General features: G+C 37.9%; 1 protein-coding gene and 1 long non-coding RNA gene across 2 annotated transcripts; both read left to right on the top strand.

Moving 5' to 3' along the window:
- Positions 1–199: 199 nt before the first annotated feature.
- Positions 200–14,952, top strand: LOC132170906 (protein HASTY 1). The gene is made up of 22 exons (XM_059582060.1): positions 200–488; positions 1,444–1,545; positions 2,969–3,112; positions 3,208–3,288; positions 3,388–3,457; positions 3,625–3,695; positions 3,770–3,933; positions 4,036–4,107; positions 4,229–4,466; positions 6,770–6,832; positions 6,934–7,224; positions 8,246–8,359; positions 8,514–8,640; positions 8,727–8,896; positions 8,985–9,086; positions 9,772–9,875; positions 9,966–10,260; positions 10,419–10,663; positions 12,681–13,184; positions 13,414–13,708; positions 13,832–14,015; positions 14,661–14,952. Exons 1-22 carry the CDS (start codon positions 375–377, stop codon positions 14,738–14,740), a joined length of 3,630 nt encoding a protein of 1,209 aa, XP_059438043.1. The 5' UTR covers positions 200–374; the 3' UTR covers positions 14,741–14,952.
- A 1,650-nt stretch (positions 14,953–16,602) lies between these two features.
- On the top strand, positions 16,603–17,227 carry LOC132171239 (uncharacterized). Its single transcript, XR_009439018.1, has 2 exons — positions 16,603–16,880; positions 16,972–17,227. It is a non-coding gene; the product is annotated as an uncharacterized LOC132171239 (long non-coding RNA).
- The last annotated feature ends 4,457 nt before the right edge of the window (positions 17,228–21,684 follow it).

The following is a 21,684-nucleotide window of genomic DNA, read 5'->3' as shown; positions in this document are numbered from 1 at the left end:
GCCAATGGAGGGCAAATACCTATAAAAGGTGAACAAGAGTTAATTAACTTCGTGTAAACACTTCTTTTCCCTTTTCCTGAATTGAAAAGGAAATAATAATAATAATAATAATAAAAACCTGAAGGAAAACATCTTTCCCCATCCTCTTTCTTGACACACATTAAAAGAAATTTAAAAAATAAAAAGAATATTGCTTTTGCGCATGAGAAGGAAGTAAAAACCTGAGACTTGAAAATGGTGGCTTTTTCTCGAGTCCTCTTTACTTCTCTACCACTCCAACCGCATACATTTGTCTATCACTGTTCATTTTCTCCTTGAAGCCCAAGAAAACCTTTGAAAATCCCGTACTCGATACGGAGTAGAACCCAGTAGCCATGGAGGACAGTAGCACCAATACAGCCAACAATGTGGCCCGAGCCATAGCTGCAGCCCTCGACTGGACCTCCCCTCCCGACGCTCGCAAAGCAGCCGTTTCTTTCTTAGAATCTGTACTCCCTCTCTCTCTCTCTCTCTAGCGCGCGCGCGCGCGCTCTCTGTATATCAATTTATCTTCCTATGCATGTTATTCTCTGATATATTCAATTATCTATATGCAGTAGCATCTTGTGAATTTTTTTTTTGGTGTGGAAGTTGTTTGGGTCAACTAAGATGAGTTTCACTATATGGGTATTACTGCTTTGTGTTTGAAAGCTGTAAATTTGTGATCCTTTGTGCTTTTATAGGGTTTTGGGCTTTTGGGTTTGAGTAAATTTTATTGATGCTAAGGTTTTTAGTATTTGGAAGTGGTAAATTTGTGTAACTTTAATGTTTCCATAGGCTTTATATCCATTTTTTTGTTGGTTTTTCTGTCAATTAAATTTGAAAGTTTGATTTCGTTTTACAAGGTTGGAATGGGTCTTTGTGTTTAAAAGACGTGAAATGTGAACTTCTTATGTTTTCTTTCCCCTGGTTTTGGGCTTTTGGGTGTCAAAAGAGTTGATTGCCTGCTCTGGTTTTAGTATTTAGAAGTACCAAATTTCTGAACTTCAATGTTTTTTGAAGGTTTTTGATTTTGTATGCCGTTAGTAATTTGGTTAAGTTGCACCAAAACTGTTTATGTGGTTTCATTTGAAGGGGGTGAACTTTTGAATTGCTTATTTTTCGACAGATCAAGACGTTATTTGATTATCTTTTATCAGAAGCATATTCATGGTGTCTCTAACTTTTACAAATTATCAAGTCTGCTTTAAATTCTTGGTAGTGGAAAAAGTTTACCAGATGAGGCTTGTGACTGTATTATTTCTTTTTCCCTTGAGTAAATTCAGTGGATTAACATCCCTATAAATCAGTTCAGTCACTAGCATTATAATTTATGCAATTTTGTTACTTCTATGTAATAGGCGCTCCAATTTCCTGTTTATATTTTGTTTTGGTTGATAACTACATTCCACTTAATATATGCAGATCAAAACAGGAGATGTACGGGTTTTGGCAAACACATCCTTCCTTCTAGTCAGAAAGGATTGGTCTTCTGAAATTCGGTTGCATGCATTTAAAATGTTGCAGGTGCATATACTTTTTGGAGAAGTTTCTTTATGCTTTTTGGTGTTTTGGTGATATGGTCTGTTGTCATCTTATCTAGAGAGAAATGCATTTTGTACAGCATGATTGTGTTATAATTTCTTTTATGTAGGAATGCTTTAGGTTATATGCTGTGGATGATCTAGGTGGGTAGAATTTTGGCCTCATATTCTGTCTACATGTAACTCATTAACTGCAACTTGTGTCCTGCACTCCTGGTTTTCTCTCATGATATATTGGAGGGGGCGTTTCTGCTCAGAATGAGTAGTAAAAACTCCACAAAAAAGAGGAAGGGCAACATGTTCATGCATAGGCACAGTGTATAATGCTAAAGAAAGAGAGTTACAAGTTAAAGAAATGAATCCCTACAAATGGAGACAAAAAAAGAAAATTTCTTTTCACTTGACTGCAGAGAGAAAGCTTTTTGGCAAAACTCTCTGAAACTTCACTGACATATGCTTCTCATCAGTTTCTCCTTATCCAAAAGTGCCAAAATAAAATAAACATGTAGGCGCGGGCACTGCCGGATGAGGTGGAATTGACTTTGTAGAAAGCTGACCCTTCTGTGTCTGAAGATATTGATGTGGGGGAATTGATGCTTGATTTTCAGTTCCTCGATGGAAAATGCTCTGTTAGGCAAAACTGTCATTTTATTTGTTATACTGCCTAGTCTCTAAAGTGCATCCTCCATATCCTTCAATAGTATTTCAACTTCATATGCCTCTTGTATCCAAAGGGGATTTACAAACCACCTAAATACAAATTGTATTATAAACAGCTACACTAAAATGTCCTATTCAAGTGCTAAAGTAAATGGTACTGGGATTCAGGTGAGTGATTGGTAAGTGTACTTAGTTGGATTTATTAGGAATTTAGATGCCTTGAAGCGAGTGGCACTGGAATGTTTATAGTGAAAGACATTTCTTAATACGTTAAAGTAAATCTCATTACATTTTGGCACATTCCTACAAGCTGGCATGCTAGTGGGTGGGTTGATAGTTTTATTTATCTGTTGCCCTGTGAACAGGAATTAGTTTAAGTAAATGCTACATATTTGCAGTTTTTTTTTTTGCAAGATTTCGAAAATGGTGGCAAATAAATTTTAAATTAAAATAATCCAGTCACAAAAAAAGAGTGCTTCTTGGATAAATTATTAATCTGTCAAGTGCGGCAAAACCACATAGAGGAAGAATTTAAAACGATATAACAATTTGCTGTTAAATTACCTAGATCTTGATTGATGTGAATGTGTTAGATTGTAAGATATTTACTAGACTATTTTTTGGTAGCCCCATAGTAGAATCTGTGGGTTGCCCTTTTCACACCTACATTACCTAGCTAACGCTATGATGATTTCCATTTTCACTGGTCTAAAAGATGTGGCTATAACATATGCATCTTTCTGCAGCATTTGGTACGACTGCGGTGGGAGGAATTAAGCTCTACAGAACGTAGGAATTTTGCAAATGTTGCTGTTGATTTGATGTCTGAGATTGCAAATCCTTGTGAGGAATGGGCTTTGAAAAGTCAGACAGCCGCTCTTGTTGCTGAGGTTTACACCACACCACACTGGTCTTGACTTATGTTTAATGCTGCTGATAATCTTATCATTTGCAGTTCTAGTGCTCATCTTATGATGTGTGACAGATAGTTAGAAGAGAAGGCTTAGTTTTGTGGCAAGAACTGCTCCCGTCTCTTTTTTCCCTGTCCAGCAAGGGTCCTGCACAAGTAAATCCATTTTCTGCTTGCAACTATGGTCTTGCATGATTACATTTTTATTTTAATATATGCATGAGGTATTATGTTGATTCTTTTCTTTTATGTTAGGCTGAGTTGGTTTCAATGATGCTGAGGTGGCTTCCTGAAGATATTATGGTTCACAATGAAGATTTGGAAGGTTATCATGGATTGCCCTTAGGCGTTCTTCACTGTCTTTTTTTTGTGTGTGTGTGTTCCCGGGGGGGGTGTTGGGGGTTCATATGTTCATGCACTTGCATGTCACTTTCTCGTCTGGAGTGGTGTTTCTTTATTCCTCTCTTACCCTGGTTTGAATGTACCACACAGGTGATCGACGTAGGCTGTTGTTGCGAGGGCTTACTCAATCTTTGCCTGAAATTTTGCCTTTATTATACACCGTATGCCTTGGTCCTTATCTTCAGTAGAAGTCATTTATCCTTTCAGTTTTGTAATGCCTTAATTCTTGATGCAGTTACTTGAAAGGCACTTCGGAGCTGCAGTGCGTGCAGCTGGTAATCAAGAAATGGATGTTGCAAAACAGCATGCAGCCACAACAATAAATACTTTAAATGCTGTTAATGCATATGCAGAATGGGCTCCATTGCCTGATCTTGCTAAATATGGCATAATTCATGGGTATGATATCCTTCTTTGCAGTTTGACATGGTTGGATTTGAGATGGTTGTACTGGTATCTCACTCTCTCACTCCCTCCCCCTCTTTCTCACTCACACGACAGGTGTGGTTTCTTACTTTCTTCTCCTGACTTTCGTCTTCATGCTTGTGAGTTTTTCAAACTTGTCTCGCCAAGGTATGCACTATAGTTTTCTCAATTGCATTTTCAATTTTGTTTGTTGTTAAAGACAAGCAAACATTTTCCGTGGTGAGGCTTTTCCATGAACTATTGTGCTACTCTGAATTGGGACTTGCAGGAAGAGACCTATTGATGACTCTGCTTCTGAATTCAATTCTGCAATGAGTAATATCTTTCAGATCTTGATGAATGTCTCTAGAGAATTTTTGCACAGATCAAGCTCTAGTGCTGGAGTTATTGATGAAAGTGAATTTGAGTTTGCGGAATATATATGTGAGAGTATGGTGTCTTTGGGTTCTTCGAACTTGATGTCTATTGCTGGCGATAGCACCCTTCTTCCCCTTTATTTACAACAGGTAATTAGACTCTAATATCATCTTGCAACATGTATCATTAGAGTTTTCATTGCCAATTAGCGTTATTTAGTTCTACTCAGCTTCACATGGTAAGGCATTATCACAAACTAACTTTGCGAGTTACCAAAATTTAACTTGTTGAGGATGAGTCTGCACTGAAACTTAGCATTAACATCTGATGCTTGCTCATTGATAAGCCCTAGCTCCTATAACCTTTCCCTTAATTTCACACCATACAGATAGCTTGTCAGCATCTAATTAATCTCATTATTCATTGGTCACTTGTGTGAAGCTATTGGCAGCACTTGAACTAGGTTGGCATCATTTTTCTCAGTTTGGTCTCTTCTCTCTGCAGCCTTGGTTTGAGGGATCGTAATTATATGAATGAACAAGTAATGGAGTTTTCATGTTGCAGGAACTCCAATGCACTTGTAAATGCCATGTCTTGACCTTTCAAAACATAGCTACATTTTTTTTTGATAGGTCAATAAATGTATATATCAAAAACCCAAAAGGGCACATCACAATTACATAGGGAGTATAAAAAGAGAGCGCCAAGCTCACAAGGAATACCCAAAACCCAAACAACACCTACAATAGATAACCAACACGAATGCCCCTGAAGAAATGTTGTCCATCCTACCCCGGGCAGTCCTGCTGGCCAAGCCAGAGTTGATTGAACTTTCTAAGTTCAACAGCTCTCTCTTGCCACCATTCCTGAGGATCTATCTCACCTTTCGACGAGACAACACCCACCACAAACCCCTTCGAGGACACGTCCATCTCAGGGGGGAAGGAGAAAACATTTTTAGACCCAAACAGCCCCCGTCGATGCTGGAACTTCACCGGAGAAATAGAGCAATCCAGATTTTTGAGCTCCCTCATCCCCTTAACCTTAGGTGCAGAAACGACGACAACAGGAGTATCAACCACCAACTCGGCTATCATCTCCTCGTTCTTGTGCAACTACTTAGCAACCTCTACCTTCACCCTCGGGAGTACCCCAGCTGAGACTTGGAGACAGAGGGAGAAATACTCACCGGAAAAACAGGAACCTCCGCCTGAGAGAGAGAGGCCACCACCGGATAAGCAGGAGTACACACCGGAGAGGTCTGCCGGACAGCAGACGAAGACCCAGACCCAACATCGGCAGCCCCAAAGAACCCCCGTCTGATCAAGCCTTTAGCTGAAGAGGGGATCCAATCAGCAGCAAGAGATTCCTCCGTCGCCGGAGAAAGGACAGGATCCGCCGCCCCCGAAAAAGAAACCTCCCTATCCTTACTCAGAGGGCGTACCGGATTATCCACCGCAAAAGGGATAGAGAAAGCCTCAAGAACAGAAGGGCTCACCAGCTTAGAGTCCGACAACAAAACTGCCTCCGGAAAACATAGGTTCTCAGTCTGAATTGCATTGAGCTTTTGAATTCTATCTGAGCTGAGCTTGGTCAAACTTTAGGACCTAAATCCAAGTTTTGGCTGAGCTAAGCTCGACGCAGCCTGGAGTATAGAGATACCTTCATACTTTATGCACTGGCGCTGCCTTTTTAACCAAAAAGTCAGAAGTGGACAAATCCTCAGGCTATTGAGTTTTGATTTTAAAGGTCTGAGGTAAACCAAAATTAAGTGAGTGTAGTTGTTGGGTGCTAATATAGATTAAAAAAAAAAATTCTACTAGATGAGCCAGTCCAAATTCAGTCAGAATGGGCCGAGGTCAGGCCAGGCTTGTGGGCTTTCTGTGGGCCAGCTGAGACCTCGGCAATGATTTCTTCTAAGGGTGTGCTTGAGGTCGCCTCAACTGAGCCTGAATGGCCAATCTACAGGTGGTCTGCCTATTTTGGTCCATCCACATGGTTTGCATGGCACAAGTGGGTATACTAAAGGTTCTTTCGCTAAAAAAATTATTCAATAGAACCTGTATCAGTCATTTCTTATAGGGTGAGAATTTCAGATCTTTACTATTCTTAGTTCGATGCTTTGCTTTTCATCTAGACATTATATGGGCATCTCGGTGGCTTTGAGTTCTTCTTATATCTTGTCCTTATATCTCTTATGGAAGCATGGAGCTTGTTATAAAAAAAGAGATATATTCCCTGTTTCTTGATTTAAATAACTTATGTGATCTGGATTTGACTTGCACTGCTTTTCATCTGCAAGAGCTAGTTTAAAATCAAAATTGTTGAACTATAGATTTTTATATTTCTGTTTAGAATCCGAATGATTTCTCATCCTGTGTAAACTATTCATTTTTATGAGCGTAAACTGAGTTGTTCAATTACTGTATAACCCATTTCTTATTCTTTTCAGATGCTGGGGTTTTTTCAACACTTTAAGCTAGTTCTTCATTTTCAATCCCTGCTCTTTTGGCTGGTATGTAGTATTTTACCAATAATTTTTTTAAGGTGTCCATAATAAAGCTCAGCTAGCAGCTAGCTATCTTTGAATATTTTTTATGCTTGCTTCCCTTTTAGGCACTAATGAGAGACTTGATGTCAAAGCCAAAGGTTGTTGCACATTCAGCTGGGGACAGTTCGGCTGTTAGTAGTCTAAGCACTGGTTCTGGACAGGCTGATAGTGAAAAGAGAAAGATCTTTGATTTTGTGAATGATGATATTTGTAGTGCAATTCTGGATATATCTTTCCAGCGCATGCTAAAGAGGGAAAAGGTTCTTCCTGGAACTGAACATACCCTGGGGGCATTGGAGTTGTGGAGTGATGATTTTGAAGGCAGGGGTGATTTTGGCCAGTATCGTTGGAGGCTGGTATGTATCACATGTCTAGGATCTAAGATGTCTTTGTTTTTCACATTTTGCATTATGATACTTTTCTTTTTCTTGTTTATAACCTGCTACAGTTACAGACTGCTTTCCTTTCAAGCTATTTCTTTGCAAAATGGAGTGAACCGGCCACTAGGATCCTAGGTCAAACCTGATTTGGGTCCAATGAAAGAGGGCCGATCCAAACCAATCAACTGAAACCCAAACCAACCTTGCCTGATCCAATCAACCTTACAACACGGAACCAACGGAGAGAAGAAGCCCAATTAAAAAAACAATGCTGAAACACACGAAAACCCATGGGCCAAATAACTTGGGTGGCCCAATTAGCTAGGAAGCCCAGAACCATAACTGAATAGAGCTATTCCATAACCAACCCATGATTATCCTTATTTGAGAGAAGGAAAACTGCAAAGAATTGATTTACAAGAAGGAAGGGAATATTCAAATCGCAGGCTTTGATGCCATGTTAATCATGATGGAAAAATGGAAGAAAATGTATGAAAGGAGGACCTGTTTATATATATATATATATATATATTCAGCCCTCTACTATTCATTCCATAATATAGGAGAAATGATGACAATAGAGTGAGGAATATTCCTGAGAATGCAAGCTGGTACTAGGATACCTATTCTGGACACCTCATATAAGTATTCTTCTAGAATCATACAACTTATTACAGCATGCATTCTATCATGAACCTAGTGTATTATGAGTTGGGATTTAAAAGTTGTCCATGGTCTCTCTTAGGTCACAGTTAACTCATAATCTGGAAATCTGGTAATTTTCATCCAATGCAATATCCTAACATGGTAATTTGGTTTTATGATCAAGTCAACAGAGTGGTCTTGGATTGGGATGATATCTCTTTTCAAATAGTTTTTTTCTTTTCCTAAGGGAGGTTAAGGTGTTAACATTGTTGGCATAAAGTTGTTAGGGTTTTCCTTTTCTTGTCTGTTTTTTCTGGGGTTTTGTCTACTGATTCATGATCTCTTAATGCAGTCAGAGTTAATCAGGTTTGTTGCTTCTTACAAGCCCCTTATAGCCAGTGCTAAAGTTTCTGAAAGAATTATTACAATCATCAAACACCTCTCGCTTTCTCAAATGCCTGCTCAGGTTTGGTTACAGACTCTTGTTTTTATGATTACTCTCTCTGGAGTTACTCATCAAAAAATTTACTCTCTCTGGAGTTGCCAGATCTCCAACATCACTTCATTTTTATATTAGAAATGACAGTCTTCTGGTATGCACATGCTTTTCCAAATTTCAGGACTTGGCCGTGATGGAAAGTATGCAATTGGCTTTAGAAAATGTTGTGAATGCAGTTTTTGATGGATCAAATGAATTTGGCGGGGGTAGTTCTGAAGTTCATCTTGCACTGTGTAGAATATTTGAAGGTTTGTTAGCAACTTCTTGTATCTTATTAGAATTTTTTAGATTTTTATTTTAGACTCCTTAAAAACTTTTGTTACTTGACCTGAAGATTTGCTCCAGCAACTTCTTGCTTTGAAATGGACCGAGCCAGCACTTGTGCAAGCACTTGGGCACTACTTAGATGCATTGGGTCCCTTTCTGAAGTACTTCCCGGATGCAGTTGGTGGTGTCATCAATAAGCTATTTGAGCTCCTAAACTCACTTCCTTTTGTTGTTAAGGTTCTCTTCAAATTTTAGTCTTCATTTCCATTTTAATTCATGTAAAGACAATCAAGGCATGCAATTCAAAACCATGTTTGCTTGGCAGGATCCTTCTACAAGTAGTGCACGACATGCAAGGTTGCAGATTTGTACATCATTTATTAGAATAGCCAAAGCTGCTGGCAAAAGTATTCTGCCTCATATGAAGGTGACTTCTTTTGTCCATGAGTTAAATTGTAAGCCAACTCCAGAGGGTTCAAACTAAAACATGGAACTTAATGTACGCATTTGTGATCACATATAAGGCTTTTTATTGGAACCAGATGTAAATTAGTGGGTAATGCAGGGCCAAATGACCAATTGCTATGCAATCTGGTGGATCATTGACAACCAAAATATGAATGATACCCAGTTGAGGCCTAGTTAAATCTAAAACTAAAATTAATGAAACAGCTCCGGAAGTTTTGCTGGAATTGTGAAAGGTTTTTTCACAAAATGTAAAATCAGAAGTGCAAGGGCTTCTTGGGATTGCCATTGATTGCTCTCAAAAGAACTCTACAAAGCCTTTGGACGCCATATCAACCTGTTCTCTATTGTACTTTCTCAATGTGATAAAAATTGTGAGAACCTGTGATTTCCACAGCTTGAGAAGCTGTGAACACTGCTGAGAAAAAATAAATGTACTTCAACTCAAGTACTACCTCATAGGCAGCTTGTGCATGCTTGACTATATATATATATATAAATACAAATATATACTTAGAGTTAAGATGCCTGCTAAGCATGTGAGGAAAATTTATTTTATAACCATACATGCCTGAATAAAGGAACCTAAAAGCTTACCCCTTATACATCTTTCTTTTAATTCACCTTGTAATGTTTTCTTTATAAAGGGTATAGCTGACACCATGGCATATATGCAAAGAGAAGGTTGTTTGCTTCGGGGTGAACATAATCTTCTAGGGGAAGCATTTCTTGTAATGGCTTCTGCTGCTGGGTAATTACTTGCTTAGAAGGATGTCTCTGTGTTCATGTTTCGGATTTCGCTTGTGTTCCTTTTTATTGCAAGCTTCTGTAATTGTTGCAGGATTCAACAGCAGCAAGAAGTTTTGGCATGGTTACTAGAACCCTTGAGCCAACAATGGACGCAGCTGGAGTGGCAAAATAATTATTTGTCTGAACCACTAGGTCTGGTTCGCTTGTGCTCTGAGACACCAACCATGTGGTCAATTTTCCACACTCTGACATTCTTTGAGAAGGCACTTAAGAGGAGTGGATTTAGAAAAGCCCAGTTGAATTTACAAAACAACTTGACATCTGGCTCTACTCCTTTGCACCCCATGGCTTCTCATCTGTCATGGATGCTACCTCCTCTTTTAAAAGTATGCTTGCCACTCCCAAAAATATGGCCATGTTGAATATTCTCATTAGTTTTGCTCTTTAAATGTGACAAAACTTCTAGGACCATATGATTTTTTGACATATCTTTTCTTAAAGTTTAAGATAGTAATAATTGCAGCATGTCCTTGTTTTTCCGCAGCTGCTTCGCGCTATACATTCCCTTTGGTCTCCATCCATATCTCAAATCTTACCTGGAGAGGTGAAAGCTTCAATGACAATTACTGATGCTGAGTTATTCAGTCTCCTAGGGGAAGGGAATCCTAAATTATCAAAGGGTGCCTTAACTTTCACAGATGGATCTCACTTTGACATGGGTAAGGAAGGAAATGCGGAGCCAAACGAGTCTGATATACGCAACTGGCTGAAAGGTATCAGAGACAGTGGGTATGTATGTATGCCTTTGGGTTGGTTTTGAATAACTCAAAGTTTTTTTTTTTTTTTTTTTTAATGTATCTTTATACTATTTCCTTTTCCCCTCTCCTTTTTGTGGCCTTTTCATCAAACACAACCACATTAGAAGATAAAGAAATTGAGAAAAAAAGGTATAAAGATAAGTACAAAAGAGAATGGAAGTTCAACCAATTGGCAAATGTATTAGTTGTTTCAATAGAAACCATGTTCCAATTTAAGAAAAAAAAAGGAGTAAACAAGCTGACAAGTTTGTTTGAATTAAATTTCTAGCTTCAAACTGCTATATGATTCCCGGTGTCAGACGCAGAGAAAGTAAATTATTATATTATCTATTGAATCTACCTATTGTTAATGTAATAAAACTATTGAAAATTAACTGCAAGTCTTAAATGGCTTGCTCAATCTATCATGGATAACAGTATTTGCATCTCACTGAGGTATAGTTAGGCAGTAGAATACTTGTGGTGGCAGGGGAGTTCTTACAAATTTGGCAACTGAGCCAACATTGATTTTAAATCTGAAGTACTGAAAAATATTTTCTCAAGGTGTTCAGAGCTAGTTTATCAGAGACTATGCATTTGCTTCTTGTCTGATCAACGAGATGAAGATAGAAGTTCCACCAAAAAAATTTAATAAACGAAAGATATGCTTGGGAAATTTGTCTTAGATTTAAATTCTGCTACAGGTTTTGCTGCTGTAGAATCATGAAACAGGGAGAATGTACGACTGTAAATGAACTGAGCTGTTCATGAATAGCTTGAGCATGGCTCATATAATCTCAACCTGATTTGGTTTGTTTAATAAACAAGTCGAACTTGAACATATTATTGCTCAAATATTAATTGAATGAGCCGAACTTGGATAAACTTGGTTCAGCACGGTTTAAGCTCACGAACAATGCTCATATAAATTTGACTCGGCTCAAGCTTGTGTATGTATACACATATGTGTGTGTTGGCACACATTAAAATATTAACTTAATAGCAAAATACTAACATAATACATAACTATGAGTTTGTACATATACACTAAAATAAAACGGATGTACAGATTCATGTGTAATACATATATATATGCATGTATACTTATATGTATATAATAACATGATACTGCTATATTAACACACGCACACACGTTGTAGAATAATATATAATAGAAATTTTATAGTGTTCGCATGTTCAGCTTAGCAATTTTATGGCATAGAATTAATGTTAATTTTCCTTGTAAAAAAAATTGGAAATGAGCTTGAGTTCGGCTTGTTTAATTAAACGAGCTGAGCTCGAACTTGGTTGATTTCTATTGAGTGGAGGTCGAACATGTTCCTAAAGCTCGATTCGAGTTCAAGCCAAGCTTGAGCCTATGTATATGTTTTTTGAGCTGATTTTGAATAGCCAATACTCTGCTCAATTACAGCCCTAGAAGAATGTGTAAAAACTTTACATACCCAAGTATTTTTCTTCATTCAATTAGTGTTATTTGGTGCAACTTTTAGCTTCATCTCATTAATCAAGTAAGAGGCATATTCGAAGTCATAAGTAAAGTTTCCATGAACATTTTTGAATGGCTTCTCATTAGCTGCACTTAGTTTAGGTAGTGATGGCTTTGTCACCGTAAGTTATTTACTTTGGAATAGTACGTCTTTATAACTATTATGTTACAAATTTCTTGCTGAAATTACTACTGAATATTTATGTTAGTGATTGGCGGAGTGAATAAGTCTATAGCTTTCCTAATTAAATTTCATTTATCAATCCCAAAATATGTGTTGGTTTCATTTAGTGTTCCTCTCTTGACTGCATGTGGAATTTTGTCACTAGCTTTCTTCTTCTTTTTTATTTTATTTTTTTTATGGATCAAAGTTTTACTCTCCTCCTCCCTCCGGGTGCAATCTTAAACTTATTTTTAAGCTAGTTTTGTCATGTACTATTTGTTTTTCTAGTTGATGTGAACTATTTCCTTTTTGGTACTGATGTGTCTTTTATTCTCCTAGGTACAATGTATTAGGGTTGTCAACAACCATTGGGGATTCATTTTTCAAGGGTTTGGATATAGATTCTGTTGCACTAGCCTTAGTGGAGAATATACAGTCGATGGAGTTCAGGCATATAAGGCAGCTTGTTCATTCAGTTTTGATTCCTTTGGTTAAATGTTGCCCTTCTGATATGTGGGACATCTGGCTGGAAAAACTTCTGCACCCATTATTTCACTACTCTCAGCAGGCTCTCAGCTGCTCATGGTCCGGTCTTCTGCATGAAGGTAGAGCAAAGGTTCCAGACATCCATGGAATAGTTGCTGGGTCAGACTTAAAAGTGGAAGTAATGGAAGAAAAGCTACTTCGAGATCTAACTCGTGAAATATGTTCACTCCTCTCCGCTATAGCTTGGCCACCGCTAAATGCTGGTCTTCCTTCTTTAGAACAGTCTGGGCATATTATCCGTGTTGATATGTCTTCTCTCAAAGATTTGGATGCATTTGCATCAAGCTCTATGGTTGGGTATGTGGATTTGCATTATTTTCTAGAGCTTTGTCTCTTGTTTTCTGCGATTGCTTTTACATCCCTATGATTTCTGTTTTGGTCTGTAAGTTTGATTTGTTTGTGGAATTATCTTGATTTTGTATATTTGTTCCTTTTTTTCTTTTTTCTTTTTTTTTAATCTAATGGTAAAACAATCTTTACTCCAACAAACTCTAATTTTGTCCAAAACTTTGTAATTCATTTGCAGTTTTCTTTTGATGCACAAAGGTCTAGCCCTTCCTGCCTTGCAGATATGTTTAGAAACTTTCACACGGACAGATGGTGAAGCCGTGACAAAAGTTTCTTCCTTTTGTTCTGCTGTGGTTATCCTCTCTGTATCAACGAATAACGTGGAACTTCGAGAATTTGTTTCTAGAGATCTATTTTCCGCAATTATCCAAGGGTTGGCCCTCGAGTCAAATGCTATTACCAGTGCAGATCTGGTTGCTCTGTGTCGTGAAATATTTGTTTTTCTCTGCGATAGAGATCCAGCTCCCAGGCAGGTTAGTTGTGATACCTACATTTTGTTTTAATGTCTTCGTGTATGACATTTACAAGCGAGTATACTTTGATTAAAGGAGTATCAAATAAGTTATTAATTGAAAAATGTATTGAGTTTTTCCCAGGTTTTGCTTTCACTCCCTTGCATCAAACCCCATGATTTGGCTGCTTTTGAAGAAGCTTTGATGAAGACATCTAGTCCTAAGGAACAGAAGCAGCACATGAAGAGCTTGCTCTTATTAGCTACTGGAAACAAGTTAAAAGCACTAGCTGCTCAGAAAAGTGCAAATGTTATTACAAATGTTTCATGTAAGCGTTCTGACTTTGTTATTATCTTTTTGCACATGCGAGAGCATTTTGGCTTCTGAGTGATTCTTAAGCTGTTTTAATTATGCTGTAGAATCTGCGCTATTATTGATGATTGCTTTTGTATTAGACTTGAGTTCCTTAAGGATTAGGGATCATGGATCATGAAATGGTGAAGCACGGAAACCGAGAAATGTTCTAAATGAAACTCCATTACAAAGAGGCTGAGGAATGCTACAGATACCTGTTGCTCCTCAGTTAAATAATCATAGACATTATTCTTCCTGTATTGGACAAGTATTTTTATCAAGAGAAATGCTACACACAAATCTACTCCTACACTCTCATTTCCACACTATCTGGCGCGGCTTTTAAAATCACCATTGGATCAAAATTCAATAGTGATCTGTCACAAATTTAATGGTAATTTTTTAAGTCGCACCAAAGAGCATGTGTAGCATTACTCTTTCATCAAATATTATGTATTCTACTGAAGAAAATGAATTGAAATGGGAATATTCTATGAAGTTGGGAAGTTGAGTCTAAATTTACTAAAAAAAATCCTTCCATCATTAAGAGACATTTATTTGTTGTATTTTTCACATTCAATACTATATTTTACTAACCTGTTGCACTCCCAACTTTCAGTGAGGACTCGCAATTTGGTAAATGTTCCAGAAACCAGATCTGATGATGGGGATACTCTCGGGTTGGCAGCCATTCTGTGAAGGGTTCCTATGATCTTGGCTGATTTTCTTGTACAGAAATGAGTTTTACTTGAAACAGGGACCATCTTGTTTGACACATATACCGTGGTATGAGGCATCTTTTTGTCGCCAGAGCTCCACACAAGTTGTAAACCACATTTCCTCCTCAACACTACTTCCAATGGAAGATTTTGACCTCTTTTGAATAAATGTTTCAAAGCATTTCATTATTCCTCTTAGGTGTTTTTCTTGTATTTACTTATATTTTTTCTCTTTACAATGCAATCAGAAATTGTTTGTCCAAATTGTCTATCTATATCATGTTTTGAGGCAGATGTGGGTTTTCTGAAGTTCATCAAATGCTTTCAGCACCTTTTGATCTTCGCCATATACTTTGTCTATATCAATGCTTATCTTGCCCTCCGATATTTGTAAAAGGAAAAAAGAGAAGAAGCAAGCAACATAATACAAGAAAAGAAAAACTGAGCAAATTCCGAAATAGATTATTACATTAGTTTGTAAATGACTTCGTAGTAAAAGTTGTAATATTTTAAGCATTTTTTCTATATTACTATGCTTGGAATAGTTGCTTTAACCTTTGAAACCTTAATCCTAAACCCTTAAATGAGTTCACACAGAAAAATTTAAAATGAAGAAAGCATGAGACAGGACCAAAACTGTTCTTTCTTCCCAATTTCTAGTACTCAACTTATCAAAAAAAAAAAAACCTCATTAACCGGCACCTTACCTATGGAAGTAGGAGATTTGGAAAACAAATATTTTATTGATGTCTTTGAAAACAATTTGTTGCTTAGATCTAAATTTACAATTTTTTTCATCTTTTTTTGAAATTTTTTTTCGGTTAGACTCACTGTTCTAACTTCTTAGCATCGATTACATATTTACATAAAAAAAATAAAAAAAATAAAAAAAAAGAAAAAGAAAAAGAAAAAGATATTACGTAGTCATTGCTTGCATGTTACCTAAATTTGTAATGAGTAATGCTTCCTGTATGTCCATGTGGCAGAACTTAGCACTCCAATACAAAAAATCTCCACAAAATCACTAAGTCTGATAGTCGGTGCCACCCCTAACCACCACAAGGAGGTGACTCCGACCACCATATTTGATTCATTGAGGTGGGTCATGACCACTCCAGGAGAATTGGTGAGGGTGACCGACCACCCCTTTGCCTTTAAGGAAGTGTTCAACTACCCATAGGAGTGGCTATAAATTAATTGTCCGCCACCTGAAAATAACTCACACAAAACAAAGAACCCTATTCAACACAGAATTCTTAAAACCCTTCTAAGAAAACACTCTATTTCCCTATTCAACACAGAATTCTTAAAAAACTAATATTGCCTTCATTATGCTTTCTTAAGACTTCACTTACCCTCCAAAAAGTCTGTAGTTTATTTACAACCAAATATGAAATATCCGTGTTGAGCTGGGGGCTCTTTTGCAGAGAATAATCTGACTGCAGTTAGCTTTCAGCTAGAGTCTATGGAGATGAGGAGGCATAAGTTACTTTCGGCTAAAAAGAAAAAGATTGTTACTATTTGCAATGGTAAATAAAGCACTGTCTCAAAATAGTGCTTTGATGGCATCATGTGGCAGCACAGATTGTTCTAGAGACCAACATTGTGACCCAGATCGAAATTCATCCTTGTGTGCCAAGGAAAATGCATGGGCATGCACATTATTTTAGCATGATAATGATAAAAATGGGACTTTTCAAAGGGAAAAGAGTCTAGCTTTGACTGGCAGCTTGAGGAGAAGAGTAGGTGCAAAGTACTGTTAGATTTGATTGGTGGATAGCTGCTTGATTTGGTATAAATGTGAGTAGATAGATGCATGCATGCTTCTAGCTTAAGCAATTCCCTCTATAAACCCCCATAAACCCTCGGCCTGTACAAGTCCCCAGAGAGCCATTACAAACTTTTGCTATTGTTGTGCACATTGTGCAAAGACAACCTCTAAGGTTGTGAGAGAGCTCCTTGTTTTGGTGGCCGGAGATCACAGAGAGCTAGCTAGTAATGGGCCCAGGAGGACCGGGACCGGGACCGGGAGGACCCCCCGGACCGGGTGGATGGGGCCCACCTGGTCCTGGTGCACCAGGACCTTTCTTCTGTGGCTTTTTTGACATGATTGGTTCTTGGTATGTTGATTTAATATCAAGTTTTTATAATTAGTTTACTAATCCTGATTTTAATTGCTTTCATTTTATTTGGGTGCATGTTTGGCTGTAGCCTGAACTTCATATGCTGCTGCTGGTTGCTACGAGATTGCTTCGGAGGTCCATTGGGCCCACCTGGGCCTCCCGGACCCCCCGGCCCAGGTGGCCCACCTCCTCCATGAATCATCTGCTTCCCAGTTCCTACCATACTACGTGCTACTGCTATCTTATTAATTTTACAGCTATCTATTATGTAAAAATAATGACAGCTTTGGAGCAAAAGGACTTGTATTCTTGAAAGAGATTGATGTCTGGTTTTTTGTGTGCCAGTTAACAATGTCTCTTCATCGATGGATGTTTGACATTTGTATGAATTGACTTGATCGTAGCCGTCGGACCCATCACCCATGGGTGTTGCATTTATTGGCCAGCATCAATTTTACCATGGACGGGTTTTTGAAAGTCTAGTGACAATAGATTCGGCTTCTATGCGGTAGTTAGTTTGCACTACCGCAGCAGCTATGCGGTAGTTCAAAACTGCACCGTTTGGTTCACAACGGTAGTTTGCACTACCCCAGCTATGCGGTACTGGGAATAATTGTGGGCTCCATCCACTTAATAGGTTCTTTTTTTAAAAAAAAAATAGAATCAACAAATCATTAAAAATTAAATATTATAAAACAAACACTGCAGCAAACGAGAACCCATCAAGGCCACCGGACCGGACAACGACATCATCCTCCATAAGGGCCGGGGACCCTGCCGGGTTGTCGACCCCCAACGAAAACTGGCAACACCTGTCAGTGATGACGGTGCATCAATAGCAATAGCCGATCGAGCAGCACCGGCTTTTTGTTTTGGTGGTACAAGTAGATTTCTTGGGTGGCTTCAAGCTGGAGCTGCTGTAGTGGAGCTTCGTCAGGAGGAATTTCTGCAACTGTGGGCTTAGTAGTGCCATTAACAGAGTTTGAATCAAACTCAGTTCGATGGCTCAAAGTGTTGGAAAACAGCTTTGGACGAGGAAGCGGTTGAGATGGTTTGGTTTTGTGGAGGATAAGAGAGAACGAAGGAAGGCCTCTAACCGTTTGGCCCAGTAGGGCCACCACCAAAAATCAAACCCAAAATTTTTTTGTTTTTATTTTGCCTTTTTGGGGTGGTTTGGCCAATGACTAAGAGGTGGTTTTTTCACTCCGGCCATGCGAGGTGGCTTCCGCCACCCCTAGCCACCCCATTTTAGCAAAGTGGAGCCACCCCTTTTATTTTTTTAAGTTTTGTTTAATAGTTTTTGTTTTATATTTTTAAGAATTCATAGGCATTCGGTCGAAAATAAGATGGTTTATAAAAGTAAAATAAGATGGTTTATAAAAGTAAAAGGGAATTTGTAAATGTAAAGGTTGATTTTGACTGCTAAATCATCCAAAGTGTATAATTAATAATCTACTAAATAGTATTATTCTTTCATTTACTAAGGTCAAATGGCTATTTTAATATTAGTTTTTATCATTTTAAGGTTACTAATTAATCATTAGTTGGGGGTGTTATCTATCTCGGCTTATTGTAAGTCTATTTAAAGACCAGAGAATTAATGCTAACAAAATAATCAAGAAATTTTCTATTAACAACTTTCGTTGTTAAGAGGCTCGAGTTTCCTCAAAGAACCGTTACAGCAGTGCATGATTGGACATTATTTGTAACAATTGGGTACTATAAGTTCACCATTAATATTTTTCTACACTCAATATTTTAGAAGCGACAAAATTACAAATGCCATTCATAAATGTTATATATGAAGAAATTCATAATTAATAAAATAGAAAAATAAATAAATAGCGGAACTAAAATAGAGTAGAGACAAAATATTTTTACGTGGTTCGGTCTATGACCTACGTCCACATATAAATACAATCTTAATCAAATCTCCTAATTTAGAGTGATCAAATCATAATCAAATCAATTAGGCTAATTTAATCTTCATCAAATTCCTAACTTTGAAATCATTCAAATATACTCTAACATGTTATACGGAAGAGGGCTGGAGGAGGCTACCTAAACCCATCATTATCTGCGATGTGGGCCTCTAGGAGCAATCATGCATGGGGGCAACTATTGGAAGGGAATAAAGGAAGAATGTGTACATGAGCTGGTTAGATCTCTCCCTCTTCTGGTGTACGCATTGAAGGTGGCGCATGAGGTTCACGCGCCAAGAAGAGATGGTGTGAGGAATGGAGTGGGGTCGGGGAGAGCCAAGGTGGAAGAGTGCGTGGACAATGGAGACAGACTTCGAACAATAAATTTGAGTTGTGTGAGACATACGTGTGCCAACAACGGCGCATGGATTCCAAGTGCTATACGGAGTGGCACGTGGATGGTGTCATGAGGGAATTTTTTTTTTTTTTTTGACATGTCCACATAAAAGGAGGGAGGATGATTCGAACTAGTAACCTCTGCTTCATTAGGCGTGGTCTCAGCTGATTGAGCTACCTCTTGAGGACGTGTAATGAGAGAAATTAAGATGATGTTTTAGTGCAAATGTGAGGAAGTAGAGGCCAACAGATCTAGCCGTGTGAGAGAAAATAAGTAGAAAAATGAAAAAAATGAAAAAAAGTCCACATACTCCCACCTTTAAATTTGAGAAAATATAATTGAAAACCCACGATAATGCCATGGATCTTGTAACCCATAGCAATGTCATGGGTCAACCTTTAAAAAAAAAAAAAAAATTATTATCTTTTTATTAAAGGCATTTTTGTCATTTGTTGGATATTAATAATCTAAAGTTTGTCCTCAAGAAGTAGTTCAATCAGCTGGAACCACGCCTAATAAAACAAAGGTCACTAGTTCGAATCCCCCTCCTGTGTGAACATGTCAAAAAAAAAAAAAAAAAACAAAATCCAAAGTTTAGAGAGACATTAACAATCTAATAATGGTTTAAATAGGGTATATAAACTTTTTTTCAAAACACTAATAAACAACGGGAAGGAGGGGAAAGGGTAGGGGCAAGTAAGGGGCCGGCGGCGATGAATGGGAGATGAGGAAGATGCATGATAGGAAGGAGTCTCGAACTCTTAAGCGAGGGTCTCCCTCCTAGGTCCCAGGACTCTCATGCAGGGGAGGAGGCTCCTTCCCTCACGGCGGAGATGGAAATCCCACTGTACATATATATAATTAGTGAGAGTCAATATTGACTCAAACGTACATGCATCATGCATGTGGGTTACCTAAAGACTAGTTTTAATTTGTTTCCACTTATTGAATTCCCGAATTCTATCTACCCTTCCTTTCTATACGAGCTAGGCCTTCAAAAATTAAATGTACATTAATTCTTTTGGGCTCATTAAACATATTGTGGGAACGAAAATAAATGTCTCACCCACTACAATTTCAACATGAATGCTCTCGATCGATACAGCTTGATTTGTTAGATGCCCGTCTTCCCACCCATTTAAGAAGCCACCTGTCCAATTTTTTTTTCATGATAAAAATCCTACAAAGTATAGTCACTTTGTATACCTATTCCTGTTACTACAAGAATCTATTTTTTTTGTCACGGACCATTAGTAACGTGTTTATAGTGTTAACACGTTACTAAAGTTTAGTAACGTGTTTGACGGGTTAAAAAATTGGTCGTAACTATTTCAATTTTAGTAACATTATGACACGTTACCACATGGTAACGTGACATTTTCAACACGTCACCAAATGGTGACATGTGGAAAATGACACGTTAGTATAAATTTATACTAACGTGTCGACAATCAACACGTCACAATATGGTGACGTGGCAACAACTCATGAACTGTTGTGCCACGACACTAAAAGGACAGTTTTTTGTAGTGTGTCGGGCAAACTTTAGACGTGTGCAAAGCGTGCTCCTCCGCATAATTCGAGTAAGACTCTTACTTCAACAGCAAGTTAACACGGCCCCAAAGAACAAAGATTTTAAACTAGATACAAGACAGTTGTCCAAATATAAATCTAAAGAGTGAAGTTTTGCAAAATTTCAATATTTAGACAAGTGTTTATATTTACTTATAAGAATTTATCCATGTTGTAATTAACTTATCCATTGCTTGATCATAAAGGTCGGTCCACCCACGCCACGACGTGATGAGTGAAATGCATCATTAATTGTGAGGGTCACGTATAAGGGTGCATGTGGCATAATTAATTGATTCAAATTGGACCGACACCTGCCCATTTTAAAGCAACGAAAAATCTCCAAAGTCTTTGAAACTCCCCCGGGTGAATGTTAGGTCTAATTTTGAAGCTTTGAACGTTAGGTTTTGAATATTAGGTTAAAAGAAAAGTTGATCCAAGTATCCAAGAAACCCTCGGAATATGTACTTTTAATTTCTTAACCATTAAGCTTTCTTAATTTATCCCACAAAAAAAAATAAATAAATAAAATAAAATTCTCTCTCTTTCGAAGGTCTATATAAAGAGGCCTACACTGTATGCATGTTTAGTTCATTTCCATCTACTACATTGCAAGCTTGTGCATATTTCAAAAGAGAAAGACAGCGATGCCTCCGCCTTGGGGACCGCCACCGGGGCCTCCAGGCCCGCCCGGCCCATTTGGTTGCCTTGATTTCCTCTGTGGTGGTCTATGCCGCCTTGTATCATCCTGGTCAGTTTTTTCTTTTTTTTAATATATATTTTTTTTTTCTCTAATGTGACGAAACTCACGGTTATTTTTTATTTATTTTTTTTTTTTTATGACAGTTTATATGTGCTGTGCTGCTGCTGCATCCTAGAGAGCTGCTGTGGACCGATGTTTGGTGGGCCT

The sequence above is a fragment of the Corylus avellana genome, chromosome ca2 (genome assembly GCF_901000735.1).
Source record: "Corylus avellana chromosome ca2, CavTom2PMs-1.0".
In the NCBI taxonomy this organism is placed as follows: domain Eukaryota; kingdom Viridiplantae; phylum Streptophyta; class Magnoliopsida; order Fagales; family Betulaceae; genus Corylus; species Corylus avellana.
This window is presented reverse-complemented; position numbering and strand designations above follow the sequence as displayed.

Bases quoted from the DNA above. Each gene is read 5' to 3' on its own strand.
- LOC132170906 (XM_059582060.1), top strand. From the start codon at position 375: ATGGAGGACAGTAGCACCAATACAGCCAACAATGTGGCCCGAGCCATA. The intron at 3,113-3,207 runs GTTTACACCACA...GATGTGTGACAG, and splicing joins CAGCCGCTCTTGTTGCTGAG to ATAGTTAGAAGAGAAGGCTT. The intron at 13,709-13,831 runs GTTAGTTGTGAT...AGTTTTTCCCAG, and splicing joins GAGATCCAGCTCCCAGGCAG to GTTTTGCTTTCACTCCCTTG.